Source organism: Haliotis rubra, unplaced genomic scaffold (genome assembly GCF_003918875.1).
Source record: "Haliotis rubra isolate DU_JTF1 unplaced genomic scaffold, ASM391887v1 Scf93, whole genome shotgun sequence".
NCBI classification, from domain to species: Eukaryota; Metazoa; Mollusca; class Gastropoda; order Lepetellida; family Haliotidae; genus Haliotis; species Haliotis rubra.
Window position 1 is genome coordinate 2,052,499 of NW_025767668.1, and position 26,066 is coordinate 2,078,564.

General features: G+C 42.5%; 1 protein-coding gene across 1 annotated transcript in view; it reads right to left on the bottom strand.

Moving 5' to 3' along the window:
* Positions 1-250: 250 nt before the first annotated feature.
* The window catches only part of LOC124264568 (protein lin-9 homolog), a 31,928-nt gene continuing 6,112 nt past the window's right edge, over positions 251-26,066 (bottom strand). Inside the window, 16 exon segments of the mRNA XM_046699318.1 lie at positions 251-2,207; positions 3,267-3,361; positions 4,760-4,846; positions 5,542-5,562; positions 6,250-6,348; positions 6,463-6,588; positions 7,741-7,821; positions 8,323-8,424; positions 9,168-9,287; positions 10,086-10,219; positions 10,959-11,116; positions 11,698-11,753; positions 11,755-11,824; positions 24,443-24,579; positions 24,878-24,994; positions 25,820-25,860. Coding sequence (XP_046555274.1) covers positions 2,105-2,207; positions 3,267-3,361; positions 4,760-4,846; positions 5,542-5,562; positions 6,250-6,348; positions 6,463-6,588; positions 7,741-7,821; positions 8,323-8,424; positions 9,168-9,287; positions 10,086-10,219; positions 10,959-11,116; positions 11,698-11,753; positions 11,755-11,824; positions 24,443-24,579; positions 24,878-24,994; positions 25,820-25,860 — 1,547 coding nt within the window. The 3' untranslated portion in view covers positions 251-2,104.

Consider the following 26,066-nt stretch of genomic DNA (forward strand, 5'->3'; position numbering starts at 1 on the left):
AGAATGACAAACAGCTATACCACAGAAACGTCCCTGCCAGTAAGAATGCACCTTTTAACACCATTTACCAGTAGTATATAATATCTTAGGACACATTCTCCTGCTATAACTCTGGTAGTGTATTTGCAGCTCCTTTCATCAAAAATATAACTGAAATTGATTTATATACTATTCACACTTAGCTAAAGATCAAATCATGGATTCAACAGAAAACTATGATGTGAGGTCAAATTTGGTTTAAATACCTAAGCTTATTGTAGGCATAGGTTTCAGTACGTCACTGCATCTTGTGGATCCCATACCTGCTATTGACAGGTGTTGTGCACTTGTCAATTACTCGTTCCATGATTTGAAAATGATTGATTGGTGCAATGAAAACTATTTTCACGGTTACTCATGTATCAAGTGCATAAGGTTAGAATAAAGTGGCTGTTTGCCTAAAGTGGGGTTACCATATTATCATTTATCCAGTTTCAAATTATAAATCTACCTTTAAGTAAAGTTGTGAATTTTTGTGATCCTTATCAAAGTGTGAGTAGTATATTATTCACAATATCAAACAATAGTCCCTCACTGAATACTGTGATTAATACTGTGTGATAAGATTACGCCTGGGAGAAAAGTAAATTCCAATGGAATGATAATAATATTAACATCCACCTGAACTCCGAGTTATGTTTGAGGCAGTAGACACACAAGGTTTTGGCACAGTCAAAATGGTTTGTAATTTTGTTTGGTTCGTCCTTCTGACGAACAAGACACAACTGACTCAAGTCATGTGTAGCTAACAGAACCAAGCTCTGTGGCAACCATACATTGGCATCACCACCTCCCATCTCGTTCATTACCCATGTATACAGACAAGTCATGTGTAGCTAACAGAACCAAGCTCTGTGGCAACCAGATATTGGCACCACTACCTCCCACATCGTTCATTACCCATGTCTACAGACACCTTAGTCACTAGGGCTTTAACCAAGATTCCGCACAAACAGCCATGTAAGGAAATGTAGAATTATTTCTTGCTTTGTTCAAACTTGGGACTTCTTGAAGTTCGCTTTCCCTTAAATTCAGAGGTTTTTTTAACATTACATTCAATCATGTAAAACTATCTATCAAAGCCTCATCCTCTTTACTGGTAACCAGTTATCAGTGATACATCTACTAATAATGCCATCATATTACATATAAGTATATGATTTGGGAATGTTTTAATTCCACTTTGGGAATTTTTCATCATGTTATATAGTAAACACTAATGTATTGGCCTTCTTTAAGCAACGTGCATATCACGGACAATTTTGAGCAAAATTACAAATTTTCCCCCAAAATTGGAAGTCAAAGAAACTTTGTTTGAAATCCTGAATAAATCTGGGTCAGGAACTGGGTCAAATGTCTTTTTCCACAAAGGAGAATGGGACCGTAAACTTTTTCCAAGATGTCTTAATGACATACTCTATGTGCATACATACTACTCCAAAATATTGCTAAGGACCAACTGATTTCTTTTTTAGAAAAACAAGATATCTGTTATGCCATTTCAGAATGACTAAAATAATATTAAATAAGCAGGTAATCTTGGACTATGTTTTTAGTGGTACACACATGAATAGCCATTCATTAATCCAAAAAGCCACAATGATCACAATCTGCATCCAATGGAATCCATTCCACATCCCAGTAGCACTGTTTGACCTTGACCTTCAAAACTAGGGATCCACAAGAACCCCAATTACTAACTTTTAAGGGTCCTCACTGTATGACGGTCCTGAAAACCAAGGAAATGGTGTCCGCACACTTTACTGTAAGATCTATTAACTTAATTACAGCTATTTTATATTTGTCCAGAATTTGGGAGAGTGAAGATTATTATGCATCCTTGGCACGCAATAATATTTTCTTCTAAGTCCACTCTATACATTTGTGCGTCCTGGACCCTCACTTTTCTGTTGAGTAAACCCTGCAGTACTGGTATCTAACCAAGGCCGATCTGTACATCAACAATGTCCTTCATCACCCATCAGGGGATTCAGCAGAAGACGTAGCCAAGGACACCCGGTGTCCATTATGAGCACCATGTGTGAGGGAGGTGTTGGGGAGGGGCTCACGCTGGGTAGGAAGTAGCAGCAAAACGATGCAGGTTGCCCATCTGTGACAGTCCACTCTGGATGTGATTGATGTGGATCTCAACATTGTTCTGGAAGGAGCTGTAACGATGAGGCGTTGAATGATGAAATGTCTTGAACCATATCAGTTAACATGGATAAAGAATCTGATATTTCACATTATCTACTCAGTCTTACTTCAGGCTGAAACCGAAGTCTGATAAAAACTTGTTCGGACGGGTACAAATCCATTAAACTGACCACAAGGCTAGGCATTATGGGAATGGTTGAAGTGCAATGTCAAATCAAGGTCAATATCTAAAATATCTGAGTACGCATGTTGAGTCCTTCATGTACCAAATTTCCAGCACATTTTCAACATGAACAGCAAAATAATTACCATAAATACTTTTCTAAAACACTGCCATGGTGGAAAAAGCATGTGGCTTTAAACGAAATTGCCTTATTAATTTCTGAGAAAAGAATGGACGTCAGACAAGCATGACATAAGCCCAACTGACTTTCAGTGAAGGGAGCTAAAATTTGATGAGGTTATTCAAACAAACTAAGCCAGGAAATTCTGGACAAAACAATTATTACTGCAAGATTCCAAACTAGGAATGCACTGTTATCAGTGTGACGTCAGTCAGCACATTGTTCTAAATACAATGACGTCATCAACTTTTCAAGATGTCACAGTTAATGGAACTTTGTGCAAACTTAAGCCTGAGCTGATTTCTCCACTTGAGATAATGAAACCTACATTTTTATACATTTTTTCAGAAAACATTAATGTGGGTAATATAGAAAATGACCTACTCTCAACTTGGAATAACAGATTATCGGCTTGTTAACAGCTCATTTCATGCCCATAATATATATACTTGCCTCCTTTATGTACGACTAAAACATCGTTCATGGTAAATAATCTGGACAAGCTAATAGCTACTGCTTAGGTGAATGACAGCTACATTTGGAGATAAACATTGATTATCAAATGGACTAACAATTATGATCAGTCATTCCAAGTTTGATGGATGTTAAAAGACAATCATGGCCTTTCATACCATAATGATTAAAAACTTGATGCCACAGAATCCATGGTTCCTCCTATTCGGAGGTCATTCTCTAAATGTCCACAATCGTAATACCATAGCTTACTTGATGTTATTTCCGTCCAATGTAACCTTGATATCCTGTAAGCTGTCTTGAAGAGATTTGAACTCAAATGAGTTGAAATCATTCTCAGAGAATGTCTGCAAGGAATAGATAAAGCCAGATAATTATCAGATTTGCAACATTTCTAAAACATTAGTTGGGAGGCTTTAACGTTTTTATATAGTTTATGAAACAGACAGTTCAAGGCATCTGTGTACAGTAAAACCCTGCTAATCTGGAATAATTCAAACAAACAAATTTCTTGATATGAGAACCACTTTTCAATCTTATTATCTCCCCCTACTCTCTCGTAATCTGTATGAAGCTGACTAACACACACAGACATGCATTTTTCATTCATGTCAAATTTAAAAATGAGAACAAAATATTGATAATCAATAAATATGAGTGAGTTTATCTAAGTCACATTTGAAGTATTTCAGCCATATCAGGATTATGTAATCTATATATGAATAACAAAATGTTGATAATTAATCCACATTCTTGAATATTTAAAACAGATTCTCACTATGTGTTGCCTTTCTTATTGACACTTTGCGTGTAACAAGATCTGCCAGTGATCAGACAGCCTTCAAGAGTGAGTCCGTGAGTGAGTGAGAACGTGTGTGTTGACCAGGAGTAGAATTATAGAGCAATAATTCTGAGCAATTTTTCAATACTTAAGTTTTGTCACAAATTGAACTGGATAAAACCGAAATAGTAAACATTACTAATAGTTTGAGCAGGACTAGCCCTCTGGACTAGTCTTCAAAAAATCTGTGAATTTCCATGGCTGTCTAGGCAAAGAACTCAGGTGAGGTGAAATTGGGTTTAAACGTCGTGCTTGAGAATATTTCGCTCATATGACGACGTGCATGCGTGTGTATGTGTATATGCGGCTGCTTGTACTAGCCCAGACTTAAGCTGGTTTTATAGTGCAAACCCACTGAGATACCATGCCGCAGTGAAGCATGAATACCCCACTCAGACACATTATACTGACTCCGAGCCGACCAGTCCTTGTTGTACCCATTAATGCCAAGCGCCAGGCAGGGACCAACAAGTACCATATTTTAACGTCTTTTGGTATGACGCGGTCGGGGATCGAACCCGCGACCTTCTGCTCTCCGGGCGGACGCTCTAACCACTACACCACAGAGGTGGTCGCAAAGAACTCAAAAACATTCTGGCACATCCTGCATGCATACGATGAAGGACAGAGGACATTGCATCCCTCCAAGTGTTTGATTGACTCAAAGGGCGTGGGGGTAGCCTAGGGGTAAACAGTGTTCGCCCTTCACGCTAAAGACAGAGGAAGACCCAAGGTTTGATTCCCACGTGGGTACAATGTGTGAGGAGCCCATTTCAGGTGTCCCCTGCCTATCATATTGCAGGAATATTGCTAAAAGAGGAGTAAAACTAAACTCATTCACCAATTCCTTGACTCAATAGCTAGAGACTCCAGCAAAGAAGACATTGTTTCTCTGGATACTCACCCTGACTTGTAACATGAGGGCCGTCAGGTTGGCCACCAAACTCAGTATCCTCTCATTCTTGGCCGTCTTTTTATTGTGGAACATACTCTGAAAACATAATGTTATGTTGTCCAAGAATTGTTTTTATTATCTTTAGATTATCAAATATGATTAAAGACAAATGTAGAAAGGATTATTATGTTATCTGTAGTGAGCGATTTGAAACACTGATTTGAGACATGTTTTTCAAATTAAGTTCAAATGTCTGACATTTTACTCTCAAAATCATCATGATAGTCAATCCTGGAACTGTAAATAACAGTAACAGACAAATATGAAACAGTAAACACAACCTTGCATAAAACTGTAGAATATCAACAGAACATGACAAATATTTGCATAACAGACATGAAAAACCTTTTCAGCAGGCTTAACTATAAGAGCTATCTCAAACACATGTTGTTGGGGGACCACAGATAATATGTTAGACATTGATTCATGATTCCCTCAATTGAGTTCCCAGACTCAATTATTTACAGACCATCGCCATACAGCTGTAATATTGCTGAGTGTGGCGTTAATCTATGACATGTACATGAAACTGTCGAATGTAACAACAGATTTTCTTTCCTTACTGTAAATAAGCCAGGGCTTTTGTCGAGGAAAGATGTCAAGGTCAAATTTGTTTTAACTGATTGTGGCAGACAAGGCAGATTAATGGCCGCAAACATTTGCTTTGAAATTGCTCTTATGACAATGAATCTGGGGAACAGGAAATAACACGTCACTAGTGAGAAACATACCGCAGATGTCTGATTACAATCCTGGAAATACATTGACACTCATCATGCAAAGAAGGTGAATAGTATCAACAATAGACAATAGAATGGTGCTCAACAGCCATGGCAACAATCAGCTTTCATACCCATAATGGTAGCTATTTCATCAGTATTCAATGTGTGAATATGTACATACTAGTCATGCTTCAGTAACCCATGCTTGTCATTTGCAAAAGGCAACTAACATGGATTGGGTGGTCAGGCTAACCGCTGACTTGGTTGACACATGTCACTGTATCCCAATCCCAACACTAATCTGTATATAGACTGATGCTCATGCTGTTGATCACTGGACTGTCTGGTCCAGATTTGATTATTTACAGACTGTGGCCATATAGCTGGATTATTGCTAAGTGTGGCGTTAAACAACAAACCAACCAACCAATCATTCCAAATCATGCTCAAAGCACTAAGATTAGTACTCCAGTCACACTGCACCACAAGTACCCACTCATCGAACTGGCTACCATTTACTTGTAAGCAAGCAGTCACATGCTTGAGGATATACACGTGATACAAGTGCTTCAGTGTACAGCAGGACCAAATGCCCAGAAAATCTTGGTATGCTTGCTTACAATGAGGTGCATGTATGAGATGACACTGCATCTGTACTACCTGTATCTGGCTACAGACAGCTATACACAAGTGAATGCTGGCTAGCCTCCCACTGACCTGGCAAATCCTGCTGACCATGGCTTGTGCTTCCTCTTCACTCTTCTTCCGTATCTCGGATGGTTGGTCAATAGGCATCGACCCAGATCCAGGGACAAGCTGGATCAGACATTGAAAAGGTTGTTGTAAATTCCTCTAAACTTAACTAATTCAAGTACATTTTCACCAATATTATTGAAGAAAACGTCTTATACTGTGAGTAACAATTCATACCTCCTGACAGAACTGCTGCACTCCCACCAGGTACTCCGTCAGGTCTTTGTTGAGTTTCTCTAGCTCCAACACGATGTTGGCGTACTTCCGCTGGAACTCCACCGTGATTGGCTGCTGGTATGACTTCTGAAATACACAGCATCTTACATGAGTTAGGGAGTCTGTACCCAGTCGGGCTGGGGCTGGGGCAGAGGTCAAGGTGTAATCCTAGCCCATGATGCATGTGAACATTTGAATAAACATAAAAATTGTTTTCATAAAAGGAACGAATTAGTTTGACATCATCCCTTGCCATTCAGAGACATTTTCATGAAATTCAACATGAAACGTTAAAAAGACAAACATGGCAATGTCCCCCACCACTAAAGAAGAATGAAATATAACATGTTTACTAGTGTTTATCTTTTGGTCACATAGAAGATTACCTTTTGTGTGATGCAGTTTTTAGTCATGGTTACTTCTTAGAATCTTCTCCTAACTCTGAAGATATTTCAGGAATATAGTAGATGTGAATGTATAGATGCAGATGCACATATCCACTGTCAGTATCAGTCTGTATTAGGGCTGGGACAGGTCCACATTTTCCACCCGGGTACCCCACCCCCTATCACCCTACCCTACCCTCCCCGGATACCCATTATGTTAATTCCTGACATCAAATTAGTAAGAAATGGCAATATATTCTTCAGCTAGGAGGCTAAACTTGGGTGCAACATTTTATGAGATAGCGTGTTTACATAAGTTTGAAAAGTGGTCAAAGTGACATAGTGACCTTGAACATAACGTCAAGGTCACCCAAATCGACTGGTGTTTGTGTTATCCTCCAACAGTTCATGAGATAACGCGTTAACAAGAATCGGGACGTACGTACAGACGCTGCTGAATACATAGTCCCCGGTTCCACGTTGTGGCGGGGGACAAAAATAAATTAAATGGAATGATTCACATATTTTAATCAACTTCATTTGTCAGGATGTAAAGGCAGGGGCGTAGCTACCATTATAAAAAAGCCCGGGCTTACACATGATTGTTGCTAAAAGGTTGGGCTAGCCCTCAATACTATCTAAATATAAAGCTTTGCAACCTATCGGGCTTACACGAAGAAATTGGCTTGCTACGCGCCTGAAAGGTATAACTGAAAAAGTAAGCCTGAAACTACTCTCAGGTGACCTTTCTTCATATATTCTCATGCTGTAAAATGTTAGGAGATGCAGTTAAGAATCAACAGAAGTGTTTCTGATTCTCAACATGAAACAAGCTCTTTCGAAAATGACTTACCAGTTTTTCAGCTTGTGTGTTCATATCCTGTAACTGTCTTATCCAGTCTTTTTTAATCATCAGAATTTTTGACAACCGTGTCTGAAACACAACACATGGAGAGTCAGATCAGGCACTGCAGATACTGAAACGACCTGTCTGTCAACCAGCTAATATTACATGAAGAAACATAAATGAGACCTATCTGTTTGTGGCAGGTACAGTCAACAGTGTAGTAAAATCATACCAATGTTATAGCTGTACAGTCAGCATTAGAAATTTGTTATTTCACTTTTCATCCCATTTTGTAGCTAGTCCTGCTTGATAAAGTCTGTTTGTTTGTTGTTTAACGCCACACTCAGCAATATTCCAGCTATATGGCAGCGGTCTGTAAAGAATCAAGTCTGGACTAGACAATCCAGTGATCAACAGCATGAGAATCAATCCACACAATTGGGATACGATGACATGTGTTAACCAAGTCAGCGAGCTTGACCACCAAAATGGACCTCTTTAGGACACGATGGGTTCCTTTGGGGAGTTATCTCCCCTGTGTACACACACAGGAATTGTTATTTTCAAAAGTGAGATGTGTCTACTTACCACTAAAACTAAAAATTTGATAGGAAACCCGCCATATGTTCCTCCATCCAAACTCATCAACCGCCCCTTGAACGGTGAGCCACTCAGCAAAGGATCATCATTCTGTAACAGGACATATGTAGTCTCCTAAATATTCTAAACAAAATTTGAGCTTGCCTTGTGTGTAAGTAATACTGAGGCAGTAGAATTGGTTATGAATATGTTTGTATTATCAGCAAATTAAGAAAAAGTGTATTCAGTGTGGTTGTGTCTGGATTTGAACAGTAATCAACTGTAGTAAATGGAGATTTTCTGAATGTCTTTCTACTAGGACTAGAGTTATCCCCCCTTGTTGTATACATGCACATGGCAGGTTTGATCATCCAGGGCCCCTTTTCACAAAGCTCTCGTAAGCCTAAGATCTTGTAACTTTTCTCATAGCATTTGTACCTCCTATGTTACAGTATAGGTGGTACGAATGCTACGAGAAAAGAAACCAGATCTCAGGCTTACGAGAGCTTTGTGAAACGGGGCCCTGGTAGTTTCTGGTCTGGGACAGTTTCTAGAATGAAGATGCTGAACTGACAGATATAATGAACTGTTGTGTTTTTTTGTTCCTGACACTTGCTTATACATTAGCTGAAATGCATTTAACGAACACTTATATAATGAACTGACATGTGTAACAAACTACTGTTATAACAAACTAACATTAGCGGTCCCTCTGATTTCATTATTACCATAGTTTAAACTCGAAACATTCAGTTTCCGCAGGATTCCAACACTATTTCAATAATTACTTGAAGAGCTTTCAATCAAAGATACGATGAGGAGTTGGAGTAATGTTGTGGTCAGTGACAACTCACCAGCTGCTGCCCAGGGGAGCCAAGTCCTGGGACGAACCTTGGCGGAGAAAACATCGAATGTCGGGGCCGATGTTTTTGCTGAAACGCTGTGATGGGTATTGTTTCAGCTTCTTCGTTACTCTGGAAGATCATTTCATAAACTGTCACTACTTCACATGTGACAACAGAACTGGTGGAGGCCGTTTCCCAATCCCCTGCACGTAACGTGACGGACATTCAAACAACTGACCATGATTGACTTGTATTATACGCACATACAGAAAATCTTGATCAAGGGTAGTTTTGCAGTACTCCTATGTTATAAAAATTTAACAACCCCATTAATATTTAACTGTTACAAGGATATTCTCATTCTTTAATTAAAAAAACAACCTCCAGTCCATGAGTCCACTATCACTAGTGTTGGGAATTGGTTGAAATGTCACAATTGCAAACAATCATCGAAAAACATTGGTTAGCGTCATTTTTCAGATTTTCCTATTCAGGTTGTTATTGCAGATAAGTATAACATGATGCAACTTGCATCTTTAAAGTGATGACTAATATATCATGAACATAAACTTCCTGGAGTCTTCAAGAAATATTCAGTCATGACTTTTCAGTAAGTGAAGTGAGTTTTCTGAGAATTAAACACGTTTTCAGGCCCTGACAACTTCTAAGATATGTTCCATCGTCAAATATTTCGAACACTAAAAACAGTAGTTCCAAAATCGTTTGTGTTCGATTATGAGAAAATGTGATCGATTGCTTGGTCGTTGGGTCACTGAGACCGATCTTCGATTATTTCAATTAATCGGAACACCACTAACTATCACACAGCCATCTGTCATCAGTTGCTACAATAACATGATCAATAGTTATCATTTATAACATGCAAACTGACATATGTATCAATACACTGAATGGTGTGTAACTTACTAAGACTTCAAAGTCTGGTATTGATTGTGTCTCGAGACCAGGTCGGTCAAACGTGATTCTATATGTGCTGTCCACTGTGTCCAAAGCCTCCACTGTCCCCGTGAACAGGCCATCCTGGGGCTTCCGGAGTCGAGCTGGACACACAATCAAACAACTCCATCAACAATCTGTCTACACACCTTCCTTTCATCCAAAGAGCTTTAACCATCCTGTGATAGTGACTGATAACCATTACTTAAATCTCGTTCACCCATAAATATTGGAGAAGTAACTTCGAGCAAAAATGTGAAAATAAAAACAAATAATCAACATATTTCATGTCTCAGGTATGTGGTGCTACGTTTATGCATCGATTTATAATGAAAACAGTGTTCTGAACCTAATTTAGAAGCGAGATAGGCATATGTCGAGATATTGTTGACACAATTTTTACATCTATAGATAATCCTTTATAATTCTTCTCATCGACTACTTCTAACTATTGATCGAACCCATATCTCAAACAGTTCATTATTAATCTGTTTAAATCCAGTCAGCAACATTCCACAACTATCATGTCAGAACACAGAATATATAAGCACAGTTACAAACATCTGAGTGAGCTTGGTTTTAGGTCGCCCCAGGGAATATTTCTACAACACACGACCAGGGACACTAGAAATGGACTTCATACATTGTACCAAAGGGGAATTAAATCAAAGTCATCATCTAACCACCAGCTCACAAGCTATGACAACCCAAAGTTGTTTACTCAGCTCTTGCTACAGGTCTACAGGGACATATCCTGAACGGGAATCCCAACAGGAAACAAGCAGATAAAGTTTTTATAAACTAATTTATCAGGAAATTTAGTCCAGCTTTTGAGAGACAAACCTGTGACTTTGGTTCCTATGACTAGATGTAGAGGTATTTCATCGGGAAGATCTTTGAGGCTGCTAAATTCATTCAGCTTCCTCTGCTGCAGAAGTCGAATCTTTTCTCTCCGTTCAGCCAGGGCTGCTCTCTCTTCTCTGAAGAACGCTGGAGAACACCTGTCAGGGAACATCACATCAGGTGACTGAGTTGGTTTAATGCTGCATTTGTCAGTATAAAAGCAGGATACAATTCATTGAACTCTGTACTTAGGTTTCTTTAGCTCAGTATGAATCTATATGCCTTCAGTTACTTGACAACATTGAATACTACGTGCATGACAACATATCAAAGAAATCAGTCACATTCAACTTTTAATCTGGAATATTCCTTTCACAATTTGATCTATGACAATAAGAACTTTGCTTAATCTTATTTTTAGCAGAATGTCTTTTACATCAAATAGTTCGGAATCCTAGAAACAGACATTTTTTACATATACTTCTTAATGTGTATTTGTCACTGCAATCAAAGAAACAATTTATTAAACCCAGTATTAAAGCCCCTTCCTGGTCAGTGAAATACAAGTCAACTCCACGAAGCCACATCAGAAGTAATAACTCTTCAACAAAAATAGGTTCTGTTTAACTCCAGCGTGAGAAATTTTACTGACATTCATTGCATGCTTGGGGATAAATATCAGCCTGTGAGCAGGTCCAGATAAATCCCTGGCAAACCTTCGGACATCTGACCAACTCACCTCCGGGGTTTGCCCATGAGACGCCTGATCTTACACCACTCGACTCTGCGTAGCTTTCTTTGTCTTCAGCTGAGGGAAGGACTCACGAAGACAGATGCAGAAGTCATTCTCTCCCAGAAACAGGGGGCTGATAACATACAGTAGAACTGTCATTATGGCACAATAAATCAGTTGAAACATGTTGTCAGGTACCTTAGTTTTTATATCTTATCTTAAAGATCACATATACTCTAGGGGGGTACAAATATATAAATCATTTATTGGCATTGTTATAAATGAAACCCTGTCATCAAAACTACTCATTTTGACGTTTAATTAACTAAAATCGACCTTTTTGACAACAGTGCACAATTCTCACCCGTGAATGAAATTTCAACCAATAAGAGGGGCGCATCTCCGTGACGTAATGTGAGGTATGCATGTGAGGGGTGCTGTAGAATTTGGTGTTCCGCATAAGACTAACCACAAGTCTTTCATATGTAATGGTTAAAAGAGTACAAAAAACAAAAGTTTATTTGTTCTTTAAAACAAAAAGCAAATATGTATATGAACTGTCGACTGATGTAATTCACACCTTGACTAATACCAACATGGACATGTACTTGGAATGGCGACGTTGATCAGTGACATGATTACAACCATCTGTGATTGTTGCCATGATTGTCTGGTAGGACTACACATGTGAGACTGACAACCATCCCCGTCCCCTGCTCAGCTAGCATACCACTTAATTAGCTCGATCCCCATCTGATTCAGACACTTGTGTGTCATTTCACTGTACTCAGCTGGTACAAGGGCCACAGACTGGGAATTTCTCTTAGCAAGCATGGCCATTATTGTTAATAAGCTTGAGTCTGAACCAGACAATCCAGTGATTGACATCATGAGCATGGACTGCAGGCTTCAACCAAGTCAAAGTCTGATCAACTGATCTTGTGAATTGCTGCTTACTACTTGTCTGTAGGTAGATGGGAGGATACAATGAGTGAGTGAGTTTTATTTTACGCAATATTCCAGCTATATGGCAGCGGTCTGTAAAATAATCGAGTCTGGACAAGACAATCCAGTGATCAACAGCATGAGCATCGATCTGCGCAAATGGGAACCGATGACATGTGCCAACCAAGCCAGCGAGCCTGACCACCCGATCCCGTTAGTCGCCTCTTACGATAAGCATGGGTTAGTGAAGGTTCATTCTAACCCGGACCCCACGGGTGAGGATACATTGATGTAAGGCAAGGTGTTTGTACATGTACATGAGGTGCACAGGAGGAAAATCTAACCATCAATACAGAAACTCGTACAAACCTGTAGAGGTTAGTGATTCTTTGAATAAAGTCCTCCTTGGGGTACATATAAGCATTAAAATGTCCATTTTAAACTCCTACAACAGTTGTAACAATATTTTAACAAGTGTTTGCCACTAATATGGCAATGTTCCCCGTCGATAAGGAAGAACGAAATATTTACATCAGAGCTCCAGATAAGAATTAGGTCATGTGGGTACTGTACCCACTGTATTTTTTTGGAGTGGGTATTATGAATGTTGAGTGGGTATTTCATTTTCCGTTACCCACTGCTTTCCAATATGTGCGTATTTCAGTCATTTCACTCACCTAAGTATTACGTCATTGAGTAAGTTTACTAAGCAGGTATGCTCTGCCTCATGTCATACCTAATCAAAACCTAAATATAATGGAAATGATTTCATAAAAAATCACTCATCCTATACTGACAAAAATAAAATACTTGTCCTATACTAACAGTACAACTTGATAGCAATCGACGTCTTTTTCATTACGCAAGCGATTTTTATAAATATACTCTGCACGCATTTGTTTTAAACTTTTTGCGTATCTTACATTTTAAATGCGTAAATGGTACGTAACAATTATTTTTTCAATGCGTAATTGGAAATTTTCTATGCGTATTTTACCCGGTTGCGCAGCTTATCTGGGCCTCTTTTTACATATTTACTACTTTTTATATTTTTGTCAGATAAAAGATGACTCGAATGACTGGTGTCTGTATAATCACCCAATGTAGGCTGTCAACATAATTGAAAACATTGGGTACAACAGTTCATGAGATATCGCGTTAACAAAAGTTTAAAAAGTGGTCAAAGTGGCATGGTGACCTTGAAGATACGGTCAAGGTCACCAATATCGACTGCTTTCTGCGTAATCCCCCAGTGTAGGCTGTCACCAAATTTGAAGACATTGTGTACAACAGTACATGAGATATCACGTTAACAACAATCGGGACGTACGTACAGACGTTCCGTGTTGCAGCGGGGGATAATAACAATATTTACAAAAGAAAAAGCTCGTTTTTGTCTTGTGAGACCACCCCTACAGGTCCCCTCAGGGCCCCCTACAGCCAACAGCAGGTAACTCTCACTGTCTACCTCGTACCTCACTTTTCATGCTGAACGTATCAAACAGAATGTGGGGAGGCGGGTGGCCGTACCTCAAGGAGGACTTTCTTCAAAGAATCAGTAACCTCTACAGGTTAGTACGATTCTTTTTCAGAAGAAGTCCTCCTTGGGGTACATATAAGCATAAGATTGTGAGTTGGGAATGGCATTCTGTCTGGCAACAACTAGACCCGTGTTCAAGTGAAATCTACAACCAAAGTGGTGATAGAAAAAACACACTTACCCAGTCACCTGACTGCTGATGTCAATCGTGGCTTGGGTGGGGAATAGAGAGCCTAAGCTTACATGTCGATTGGCTAATCTGTTGTGACATATACCCCACCCTCCAACCATCAAAATGGAGAAGAATGTATGGTGACATGCCAAACTATACCTGTACATAATATCCCAAACCAGGGAAGCGTGGCGAGAAGAATAAATGATAGGGAAAGCATAAAAACTGCTTAAATCCAAGAAAAATCTAAATATTTTTTATATTTGTATACTTATCCTGCACTACTTACTTCCTGCACTTATTGCTTACGGCTCGAAAAGCGTGGCTTGCCAGACGATGTCAAAAAGACGTAGAACTGCAATCACTTCCTGGTCTCGGCTGCTTACTCGTCTGCGCATGCGTCACCGGAAGGTGACGTCAGCCACCTCAGATTATTGCTTAGAAATCCCACAGATGGCAAAACTAAGCGGGGAGGTAGCTGATAGCACAGGGTGGGACCTTATCATAAGTAGTGCAGGATAAGTATACAAATATAAAAATATTTAGATTTTACTAAATTTTTAACTAATCCTGCACTACTTACTTCCTGCACTTTATCCGACAGGCTGGAAGGTGGGCGTGTCATCTGAGGGATCGCACCGCTACGTAATAGCAGCCAGCTCAATCCGTAAATCCCGTTGCTCGGAAGCGTTGATAACGCGCCTATAACAGAGAGCCGAATTAGCGAGTGACGATCAGGTAGCGGTAATTCGCAAATAAGACTGCGTCTTAAATGAAAAGAACCCACTAATTTTAAAGCTGGCGAAGCTTAAGGAATGCAGCAAAAGCATGGACTTGAAAAACAAGGATAACTCCTTAACTGACATACCTAGTTGTTTGTGAAGAAAAACAACTCATTCCCCTACATGGTGGTCCGTGGAAGGAAACACAAGGCAGGAGGGTCACTTTCTTGAGGGAATGGCGAGTTGCTGAGCAACCACCAATGGTCCGAAGCTATGGACATCATTAACGTCCTTGACAGCCATGTCCGCTAAGTAATGACTGGCAAACACTGTGTCCGACCGCCAAAACAACCTTGCATAATGGATGACACAGTGCAATTACTGTGAAGTGCCATAGTCGAGCAAGTGCTCGAATCTCGTGGGGATGAGAGGGGCGTAGGAGGTCCAGCCCAGCCAGCGCTTTACTCGCCTGAAGAATGGTTGTTCTTAACCATAAGGCAATAGTGTTTTTGCTGACATCTGACTGCGGCGCCCGGGACAGTGGAAGAAATAACCGTTTCCTTGTACCACGAGCGCCTTTGGGTGCGATCAATGTAAGTTTTGAGTTTACGAATCGGACATAACAGTAATTCCGCGATCGTCTTCAGAGCCAACAATAGATGATAATGGCGGGATGGAAAACTGGCGATCAGGTTGACCTGGTAGTTGGTTTTAGCGATGAAATCCCAACACAGACCTAAGTGCACAGAACCATGGCGTATAATGACGGCGTTCAAACTTGATCCTAGTCCGTCAAGGCGTGAACCTCACTCACTCTAGCCGCAGTCGCTAATGACAACAGAAATGCCGTCTTCCTGGATAAATCAGCGAGGGAAGCATTATCAAGAGGTTCATAAGGTGCACACCGGAGATGGTCTAAAACAGTGTTGAGATTCCATGCCCGGCGATCGAAACTTCAACTTCTGGTCTTCAAGTCGGAATGAGCGAAGCATGGCCTGTAATTCTGGGATTTTGGAAATCCTTCTGTCAGTGGGAATCGCTAAAAACAGAGCTAATTGCCGCCAAATACGTGGCAATGGTGCCTCCCTTCAGGCGCCTGGGCGTTGGGAGATAAAGTAAGAAATCTGCTATGAACTGAGGAGACACAGTCAGCGGATCCTGCTTCTTGGTAACACAAAAGCGTTCAAGCGACTGCCACTTGTCGCCATACAAATGTCTAGTAGAAGTTCTGTGCGCCGCCGCAATGGCTTTGGCTGCTCTAGCCGAAAACCCTTAGCACTCAGTGCTTTCTGCAAATGGTCCATCGCGTGCAGATTGAATCGGTCTGGAGCGGATCACGGAAGACGGCTGTGAGGGTGCGAAGCGAAGCGCTCCTCCACGTGGGTAGAGGGAAGGGATCTCCTACCACTAGACTTTGTAGAGCGGGAAACCAGTTCCTGGCTGGCCACCAAGTAGCGACCAAAATTAGTCGTAAGCAAGTTGTCTCCTTGACTTTTGCGAGAACTTTGGGTAATAGAACTGGTGGCGGGGAACCCATATCTGGCGTGAAGTCCCTCCCATGATAGGCTGAGAGCATCCACCGCCCAAGCCGCTGGATCTGGGACTGGGACACATACACTGGCAGTTGATGGTTTTGGCTGGTGGCAAACAGATCTATGTTTGGAGAACCCAGTGCGTGACTTAAGAGAGTGAAGGCCTCCTTGTGTAGCATCCACTCCGTGGGAGCAACTCTGTCGGGTCTCGAGAGGCGTCTGCTAGTATATTGCGGCACCTCGAATATGCCGAACTCTCAACAGAATGTGGAGATCGTCGACCAGTTGAAAGAGCGAAAAGGTCTGATCGAGGAGAAGCTGTGAGTGTGTCGAGACCCTTGCCTTCAGATGTACCATACGACCGTGGTGTTGTCTGTAGCCACTAGAAGACAAGTTCCTCGTAGTCGATGTGCCCAATGATGAATAGCGAGGATCACGGCCTCCAACTCCAGACTGTTTATATGCCAGTTGGCGTGTTGACCCGACCACAGGCCGGAGGCTGTCTGGTCGTGTAAGTGGCGCCCTAACCCTGCAGGGAGGCGCCCGCGAACAGTTGGCAATCCGGAGGCTGCTCTGTCAAAGAGACTCCTCCTAAGGCGTTCAATGGGCGAGTCCACCAAAGAAGATAGCGATGTAACTGAGGTGGAAGGCAAAACCGTTGATGAACGTCTGCCCGGCGAATGTATGGTTGAAGAAAACGCTGCAGAGGACGAAGTTGAAGACGCCCTCTGCTGGTAAGATCCTGCGCCGGCGCCAACAATCCCAGAAGTGACTGCCACTCTCTGAGGGACAGAGGTTGGGAGCGCCGCGTGGAATCAGAGACTGAATCTTGTCCCACCTGTCCAGGGAATCTGAACTAGGTTCTTGTCCGCTCTGGAAATGGCCTCCGATGAACGTCCAGAGTGTGAGTCGGGACAAGCTCCGATTTGTCCAAGTTTACCAGCCACCCTAGTTGGCGCCCAACAGACGAAGGTGAAATCCCGTTGTTGTATAAGAAGTAGACGGTCTAACAGGTGCATAAGGCAATCGTCCAGGTAATGCGGGTCCGAAATTGATGCCCCTCAAATGCAGATACCGGAAAATAGGAGTTGTGATACGTGTGAACAACCACGGGCCGTTGAAATTCCAAATGGGAGGACAGCCCATTGGAAATGTTGATTGTTGAAAATAAAGCGCAGGTACTTCCTGTCACTGGGGCGTATTGGAACATGGAGGTATGCATCCTGTAGGTCCAGGCTGATGAGGAAGTCGTTGGCGATACCATAGATTTGAGGTATTCGAGGGGCGTCATTCGGAAGTGCGGAGGGACGTTCCAGGAAAAGTCTCGTTGAAATAGGACAGATTGTGAATCATCCTCATTTTCAGCGGACCCTTTCTTTGGCACTAAGAATATTGGAGAATAAAACCCTGGTGTTATGATGGGATACGGGAGGAGTTCGATGGCTCTTTTCTCCAACAAAATCGCTATGTTCTCACCTAGGAGGTTGTGTTGAACCTGAGAGTGATTGTGCGGGCCGGGAACATTGTCAGAGGTGGATCGGAGAGGAGGGAGCGAAACCCCTGCCTCAATATATCGGTGGCGTATGGATCCTCTAGGATGTACCAATTTTCCCAAAAGATCCCTATTCTCTCACCTACGGTGTAGGATAAACTGGGACGACTGGAGGTGGGAGTGTCCAGTCGCGGCGTGTCCCTCACTTCACTTGCTCCCTACGCCCGTCGCCCTGGCGGAGCACGCGACGTTGATATCCACCCCTGTCTGATCTAGGCTTGGCACCCTGTCCCCTGCCACAAAGGCCGCTGAGTTTCTGGCACGTCGAACAGGCGGTCGCCCGAGGCTGGTAGGTGTTGGATGGCGTGGAGGCAGGACGTTGTCCCTTTTGAAACGCTTTCAAGGCAGTCTCCCCTTTGGCAAAATCACACACCTGCCGATAAACCTCATGAATGGCATCGTTAAACAGTGACGACGAGGACCAGGGTTGGTGGAATAATTTCCGCTGAAATTCGAATCCCATGAAGAAAGGAGAGGAAGCCTTGCCGACCTAAGTGCATGCGTTGGCAGCGCCGACCTAAGGTGTTCACGCAGGTCAGTGATCACTTTACCCTGCCATAGCATCATAGTTGTAAGATGATCCAGTCGATCCGGATTTATTTCCTTAAGATCCTGAGTGATGGCATCAGTCGCTGACGCCAATGCCGATATAGGGCGGAGCATACGCTTAAGCTCTAAGTCCAAAGCCGCGACCCTTGTATCCTGAACTTTATAGGAGGACACAGAGGAAGAACCTGTCACACGTTTCATTTCCTCATCCACCTTAGTCACTGTCTGGGCAAAGTCCAAGCCATGAATAGGATAGTCATCCACGACGTACTCTAGGCTTTAATAGTTGGGTTGAGAGACATCCCTTGCCAAATCTTCATCAAGGGTAGAGAGATCTCTCTGACCGCCTCATGTGCTGGTAACATTAAGGAAGGCGAGTCCCAAATAGTAAGTGACTTTGCAACATCAGGGCCTGGTGAAGGGACTGAGGCTATTAAACGATCAGCAATCCAGTCAAACCGTGATCAAAGCCAAGGTGATTAGAGCCCGTGTCTTCCCCTCATAGTCTGGGGCAAAGTCCCTCTCAGAGGACAGAAGAACAAAGCGGCAAGGGGGAGCGGCTACGTGCAGGCGGCCTTAGCAGAAGACGCTTTACTACGAGGTCTCGACCTATGTTCGCCTGCCGAAGGCGTGGGCCTTAGCGGGAGGCGTTGGCGTAGGCACTGGAGCAGACAAAGTTGACAGGATAGGCACCGATGGAGGAGGCAGAGGCGCCGAAATCGTCCGGAGGTGGCAAAGGTGCAAAGGCGGCTGGAGGCGCCGTAGGAGGGAGAAGGCGCCGATGTAGCTGGTGGCATAAGCGGCATAGGCACTGATGTACGGCTTGACCTGATAGTAAAGTCAAGAGAGTGCTGGCGTGGATACATCAAACTGCTGGTGGCCGGTATGGCGTTTGCATCATAGGCGCCTGAGGCATTGGAAACCCGTTTGTGGTTAGTACGCATAAAGCGCCTGCCCTGGGAACACTGGCTGGGGTGTCTGATAATGGCGCAAACTGCTGGCCCATCGGTCGTTGTGGAGATGACATCGGCAACAGTGGAGGAGGTGAGGAGTGCCAGCGCCGGCGCCAGGCGCCGTCAATCCAAGCGCCCGGCGGCTGCAAGCACCGAGGCGTAAGCGCCGGCGGCGGCAAACGCTGTAACACCCAGCGACATAAGCGGCGTAAGACATAATCTGAATGCTGGTGACAGGCGCTTTCGTTGACACAGTTGACGCCGCAACACTTGGCGTGAGGCGTAGTGGTCGTCAAGATCGGGTGTCAGTAGTAGACATACTCTTCCGTCTCTGTTGTCCCAGAAGCTTCTTAACAACCTGTAGATAAACGGAGAAACTCTTGGGTGATAGCACAAGCGCAGCTGGCACATTTATGGCCAGGGTACATTGAGTAGTACATTTCAAACATCGGGATGAGGGTCTTTACGAGACTTCCCACCCGACAATGTATACAACTGGCGCTGTACATAGATCTGCAATAAAGCAGAAAACCCAGTAAACGCACATACAAAAGTAATGAATATAACAGCAAAGTTGAGAACAAAAGTCTCAAAATAACTGAAAGTTTCACGAGACCATAATACAGGCACAATAAATATACCACTATTATATGGTATAGTATATAAGCCTGTACCAAATGAAACACAACGGCACGTATCAAATACGGCAAAGTGTTTTAATGGCGAAGTGAAAGTGTGATGACGGACCGTGTATAAACGTAAGCGACATCACTACACAGAACTACTGAATGACAAAAAGAAAGTGAAAGATAATACCTACACTTCTCAGAGAGGTACAAAACAAAATACACACAAAGTCAGTCTTTATTAATGCTTCAAAAATATAATCCCGTAGGATACAAGTTGAGCTGGCAAACAACACGTCTAACGAGGCGTGCGAAAAGCAATAATCTGAGGTGGCTGACGTCACCTTCCGGTGACGCATGCGCAGACGAGTAAGCAGCCGAGACCAGGAAGTGATTGCAGTTCTACGTCTTTTTGACATCGTCTGGCAAGCCACGCTTTTCGAGCCGTAAGCAATAAGTGCAGGAAGTAAGTAGTGCAGGATTAGTTAAAAATATGGTAAATTACCACCACCGATAAGATTGGAGGGATGATAAAAACCAACACCAGTAAGTGCAAACTACATAATTTCAAAAATTCACTTGCAGGGATTGGGATAGAAAAGTTTGACAATTTTCAGGATTATTAGCCCTTTTCTTAACTTAGAATGGGCCACTGCCCTTGTATCAATAGTAAACTTCAACATTTTAATAGGCCATTTTCTATTCTATTGGGCAAAATGGCCCATGGCCCCTGCCTTTCCCAATCCCTGCACTTGGCTAGAGTTACGGCCCACTGTGGAGAACTGACTGGCCAAACCCAGCACGCTCACATGAATGTTTGTCCAGATGATAAGGCAAAAAAAAAAAAAATGTTGTGGTTCCGATTTCCTACATTTCAGAACTAGGGTAGGTAGGTAGGTTTTTTGGGTTTTTTTGCAAAATATTTTTACATTACTCATGTGTCATACAATAAATTTAATTTATTATGTGGTGAGTAAAATTGTTAGGCTCGGCAGGAATATTTAGGGTCGGTCGGGAAATCGGAACCACAAGCTTTTTTTTTTTAGGCCTAATGTGGATGAACGTACTCATACTCAGATAGCCGCTGAGCAGATCTCCACAATGGGCAGAGCCAGGGCATACGCCGTTGACGTGGCCACTGTCCTAATCGAATAAGCTTTCAAACATTCAGGTGGAGTTAAACTTTTATGAATGTAGCCCATACAAATGGCAGAGACAAGTCACCTAGATAAGGTCTGCTTGTTGGCCGGAAGACCAGTCTTACCACCGCCATAACAGCAGTACAACTGTTTATCCTTATGGATCGAAGCTGTTCATTTGATATTAGCCTTGAGAGTCTTACAGACATCTAAGCCATGAGCACGTCGAAGAGGGGTACCAGACGATGGAGGCTGCGTGAAAGCTGGGAGCTCAATAGGTGCCATTACGTAAAAGGAGCCAGCAATCTTAGGACGATAAGAGTCTGGCGTCCGAATGCTGACCCTGTCCTTATGGAAGACGGTCAGCTCAGAATCGGCGGACATTGCAAGAATGTCACCGACCCGTCTGCCAGACGTCACCGCCACAAGAAAGACTGGTTTCCAACTTAACAGCTGGAGAGAGAGATCTGATAGATCGAAAAAAGAGGACCTGACATCCAATAAAGAACGATTGACAAGTCCCACGGGGGACTAATCTGCCGGATTCTGTCCAATCCTTCTAAAAGGAGCTGCAGCAGAGGGTGTTGTCCTGAGATCACCCCATTGGTAGGCATGTCAAATGCAGAGATAGCTGTGGAGTAATAATAATAATAATAATGTCTATTTATATTGCGCTGGGTTCCATCCACAGAGGTGCATGCTCAAGGCGCTACAATAGTCACAGATGAGAAGTTCACGGGAGGAGATAGTTCATGGGGATAGAACTTTCTAAAGAGAAAGGTTTTTAGGTTGGTTTTGAATGTCTCAAGGGTGGGGGATTCTTTAATGTTCTTAGGTAGCCTCGGATAGTAGACTTGGCAAGACCTGCCTCTAAACGAGATTGTAAAAACTCTAAAACTTCCACTAAATCAAAAGAAAAGGGACCAAGGATCCCTCTGCAGACACACCAGCGCGCAAAACAGATATCTATCCTCATACTGAACGTTTGTCATATCCCTCCGCAAAGCTTGGTGGCGATTCCGGACAGTGGCCAAGTCATCCATTAAATCCTGGGATTTGGGTGGGGCCCTCTGTTCTGGGAAAGTAGATCAGGTCGAAAGGGTAATAGTACAGGAGGCTGAGCCAGAAACCTGATGATTACAGGAAACCAGCTTTGGGCCGACCAAAGAGATGCAAGGAGCACAAGTAGTCAAGCTGGTTGGGTGGCAAACTGTGAGAGAACCTTGGAAATCAGGGGAATCGTCGGAAATGTCCATAACACCCTGTCTGTCCAATCGAGCTGAAAGGCATCGGAGGCGATGTCCCTCGGATTCGGTATCCGAGAGCAAAACACCCCAGAATCTGGTTCGTCACCCCAGAGGCAAACAAATGGGAGATAATCCCGAATATCTCCCAATCGAGCATCCACTCGTTGGGGGCTAGTATACGTCGTGAGAGTGCATCTGCATGAACATTGTCTACCCCCATCGCCCAGAGTCCTGCCCCATCCTGTGAGGGAGGCATCCGTTTGAATCGAGAGCGAAGGCGTCAGGATTTCCAAGGTTAATGGTGCTTTGGGAGCAGATTGTGTTTGGGGTTGTGCCTGCGAAGTGGAAAGAATGGGAGGTGTGGGAACTGGAGAAGCATCTGTCACCTTTGCTTGCTTCGCCCCCACATCAACTGATGAGGAAGACGAAGTAGATCAACATTTCTTCATATTTTTTTTTAGGGAGGCCCTTGTCACCAAATTATACCAACACACACACCCCACCCCCCTACCCCACACACACATCTTTGGCCAACGTGAGCCTCCTTGTCTAGACACCTGAGGCAAACCAACAGGACCGTGCTTTTTTACTTATATACACAAGTAGATAGCAATGAATAAAACGCATGGGCAATATATATTAAAATGCTACAAGCTAAAGCCAATTAAATACTAAACACATAATGTAAAGCAGAAAAAAGGCAAAGCTGAAACCTGCTTATATATAGGAATGAGTAAACAGAGAGTGATACGAAACGAACATGCCAACAAAATTACCCAACCATGACTTACCACCAATTCACTATAATAGTGGGAATTAAGGCAAGCCTACTACATAATATGCAAGCACAATATAGAAACTCCCTACTCGTTTACAGAAACATGTAAGAAGGGAACAAAGACTGAGCGGCCCTCTATTTTGCCTGCCACATGGCTGGAAAATGGAGAAACCGTCGGAAAAGTTACAACAAATTATGAATGAAAATATCAATATATGAATTCCATCTGACGCCAGTGCGTAAAGAAAGGAACCATACATACTGTATTTGACTCTTTTTCACTCATCTGATAGGTATAGAATTCACAGATTCAATGAACACCATGCATGTCTTTCAGGATGAATGACAGCATGAAAAGCAGGGTACGTGGTAGACGGCGAGAGTTATCTGCTCTTGGCTGTAAGGGGCACTGAGGGGTCCTGTAGGGTCTCACTAGACAAAAACGAGTTTTTTGTTTTGTAAATATTTTTTTAAAATATTGTTACAACTGTCGTAGGATTTTAAAATGGACATTTTAATGCTTATATGTACCCCAAAAAGGACTTCTTCTCAAAAAAGGTGATCTCAACTGTATAACACAATGGAAGATATCACTCATGTAATGCCACAGTAGCAAAATCCTTGTAAGTCAACTGAACCATATTATATGCTGTGGACTCCGGAACTATTTCTGAGAATCTCCTGGGTCTGTTCCACCAAGCAATTGTAGAGCTAAGGCAATCATAACTCCCATACCGTTCCACAGACTCAGCAGCGTCGTAGTGCTACAATCACTTTGTGGAATGGGTCCCATGACAAGCATCTTGACAGAGCCAAATAAACGCCTGACTAAGATAAAACACATCCATCTCCTGTTCCATTACTTGACAAAGATACAAGAATCTACAAAAATGCAAATGCCTTAAAGAGCGAAAAACAATTTGAAATTCAAGTCAATCCGGTCAAGATGCATGTTGTTTTGTTTTCTTATTCAACTTTTGAAGAAAATCAACTTACATGTCTAAATTTGAGTAGAAGTATTCATAGCAGACCCATTTGTGTGCTTTGGGAAGTTTGAGCAAGTTTCGAAGTCTGACACCAATGGCCTGAGCTGCTCGTTTGTCTGGCGTTGTCAGGGTGGATCGGCCAACCGACTGGAAAACAAGAAAAATTTATATCAAGTTATCCTTTATAGGTTAGTGACATGTTTTCAATACTGTTCATGCAATAAGCGATACAATGGATGCTCCTAAGTGTCCGAAAAACCCATAACATGAGGACATACCGTGATCCAACCTCCCAGGAATTGTATTTTCAAAGATGATGAAACTGTAAATGTTTGCTACAAATGGATAGGCATTAGACAGAAAAGACACCAAGTATATTAGTTTGGGGAAACAAAGTGTTTCAGATGTTAACTATGAACTCTACTGCATACATGTAAAGACTCACTCCAGCTGAATTGGAAGATGTGGTGCGTGATTGTTTCTTCGGTGATCGTGCAGGGGAATAGTCCGTCTCTTCATCCTCATTGTAAAATCGCTGGTTCTTCTTCCGTAACCGAGGAGGCTGAAATCAAACAATATTTGCCATTAATTATTCAAGTACTACCTCTATTACATCATAGCTGCAAATCCTAAATCTTGGTCGTCATCACTCAATAAAACCTTAAGACTTGTAACAGAAATTCTCTTCTCTTTAACTATCCATAATAAGTTGTGCAGGACCAAGTATCTTTCTACCCGAACCTACCCTGTGCATGTGTGAGGAGGAAAACCTCACAACTTTGGAAACAAATTTGAAGACATTGGGTGCAATGTTTTATGAGATATCACGTATATTAAGTTTATGTAAGTTTGAAAAGTGGTCAAAGTGTCGTGGTGACCTTTAAGATAAGGTCATGGTCAACAAAATCAACTGGTGTCTGCATAATCCCCCCATGTATTCTGTTACAAAATTTGAAGATATTGGGTACAACAGTGCAGGGCTTGACATTCACTGAAATTCCCGAACAAGACCATAGGACCAGGGACTCTCATTGACAGCCTTATACATCTGCTAGACTGTCGGGATAGCACTTATCAAAGTTGCACTGGTCCTGTCAACATTTTACTAGACCCGGGCCAGTGGGATAGTGTGAATGTCGAGCCCTGCAGTGCATGATATATCACGTTAACAAGAGTTTGAAAAGTGTTCAAAGTGTCGTGGTGACCTTGAAGATAAGGTCAAGGTCACCCAAATCGACTGTGTCTGCATAATCCCCCAATGTAGGCTGTCACCAATTTGAAGACATTGGGTACAACAGTTCATGAGATATCGTGATAACAAGAATCGGGACGTACGTACGGACGCTGCATCAATAATGATGTTTGATAAACAAAATGTAAGACTTACATTTCCTCTTCTGGGAGGCGTCTTGTAGGAGTTGCCTTTTCCTGAAACCAAGAATGAGCTATCAGTATTTGACACTAACAGACCCTTGGAGCAATAATTGCCAATGGCCTCACTCGAGTACAATTACAGAATTCACACTCTTTGTTGATTGTATCAGCCTCAGCACTGCCTTAAAACAGGTACAATATTGAGTCATATTTGGCAAACATATCCACAAATGTGGTCACGATGTGGCTGAAATATTGCC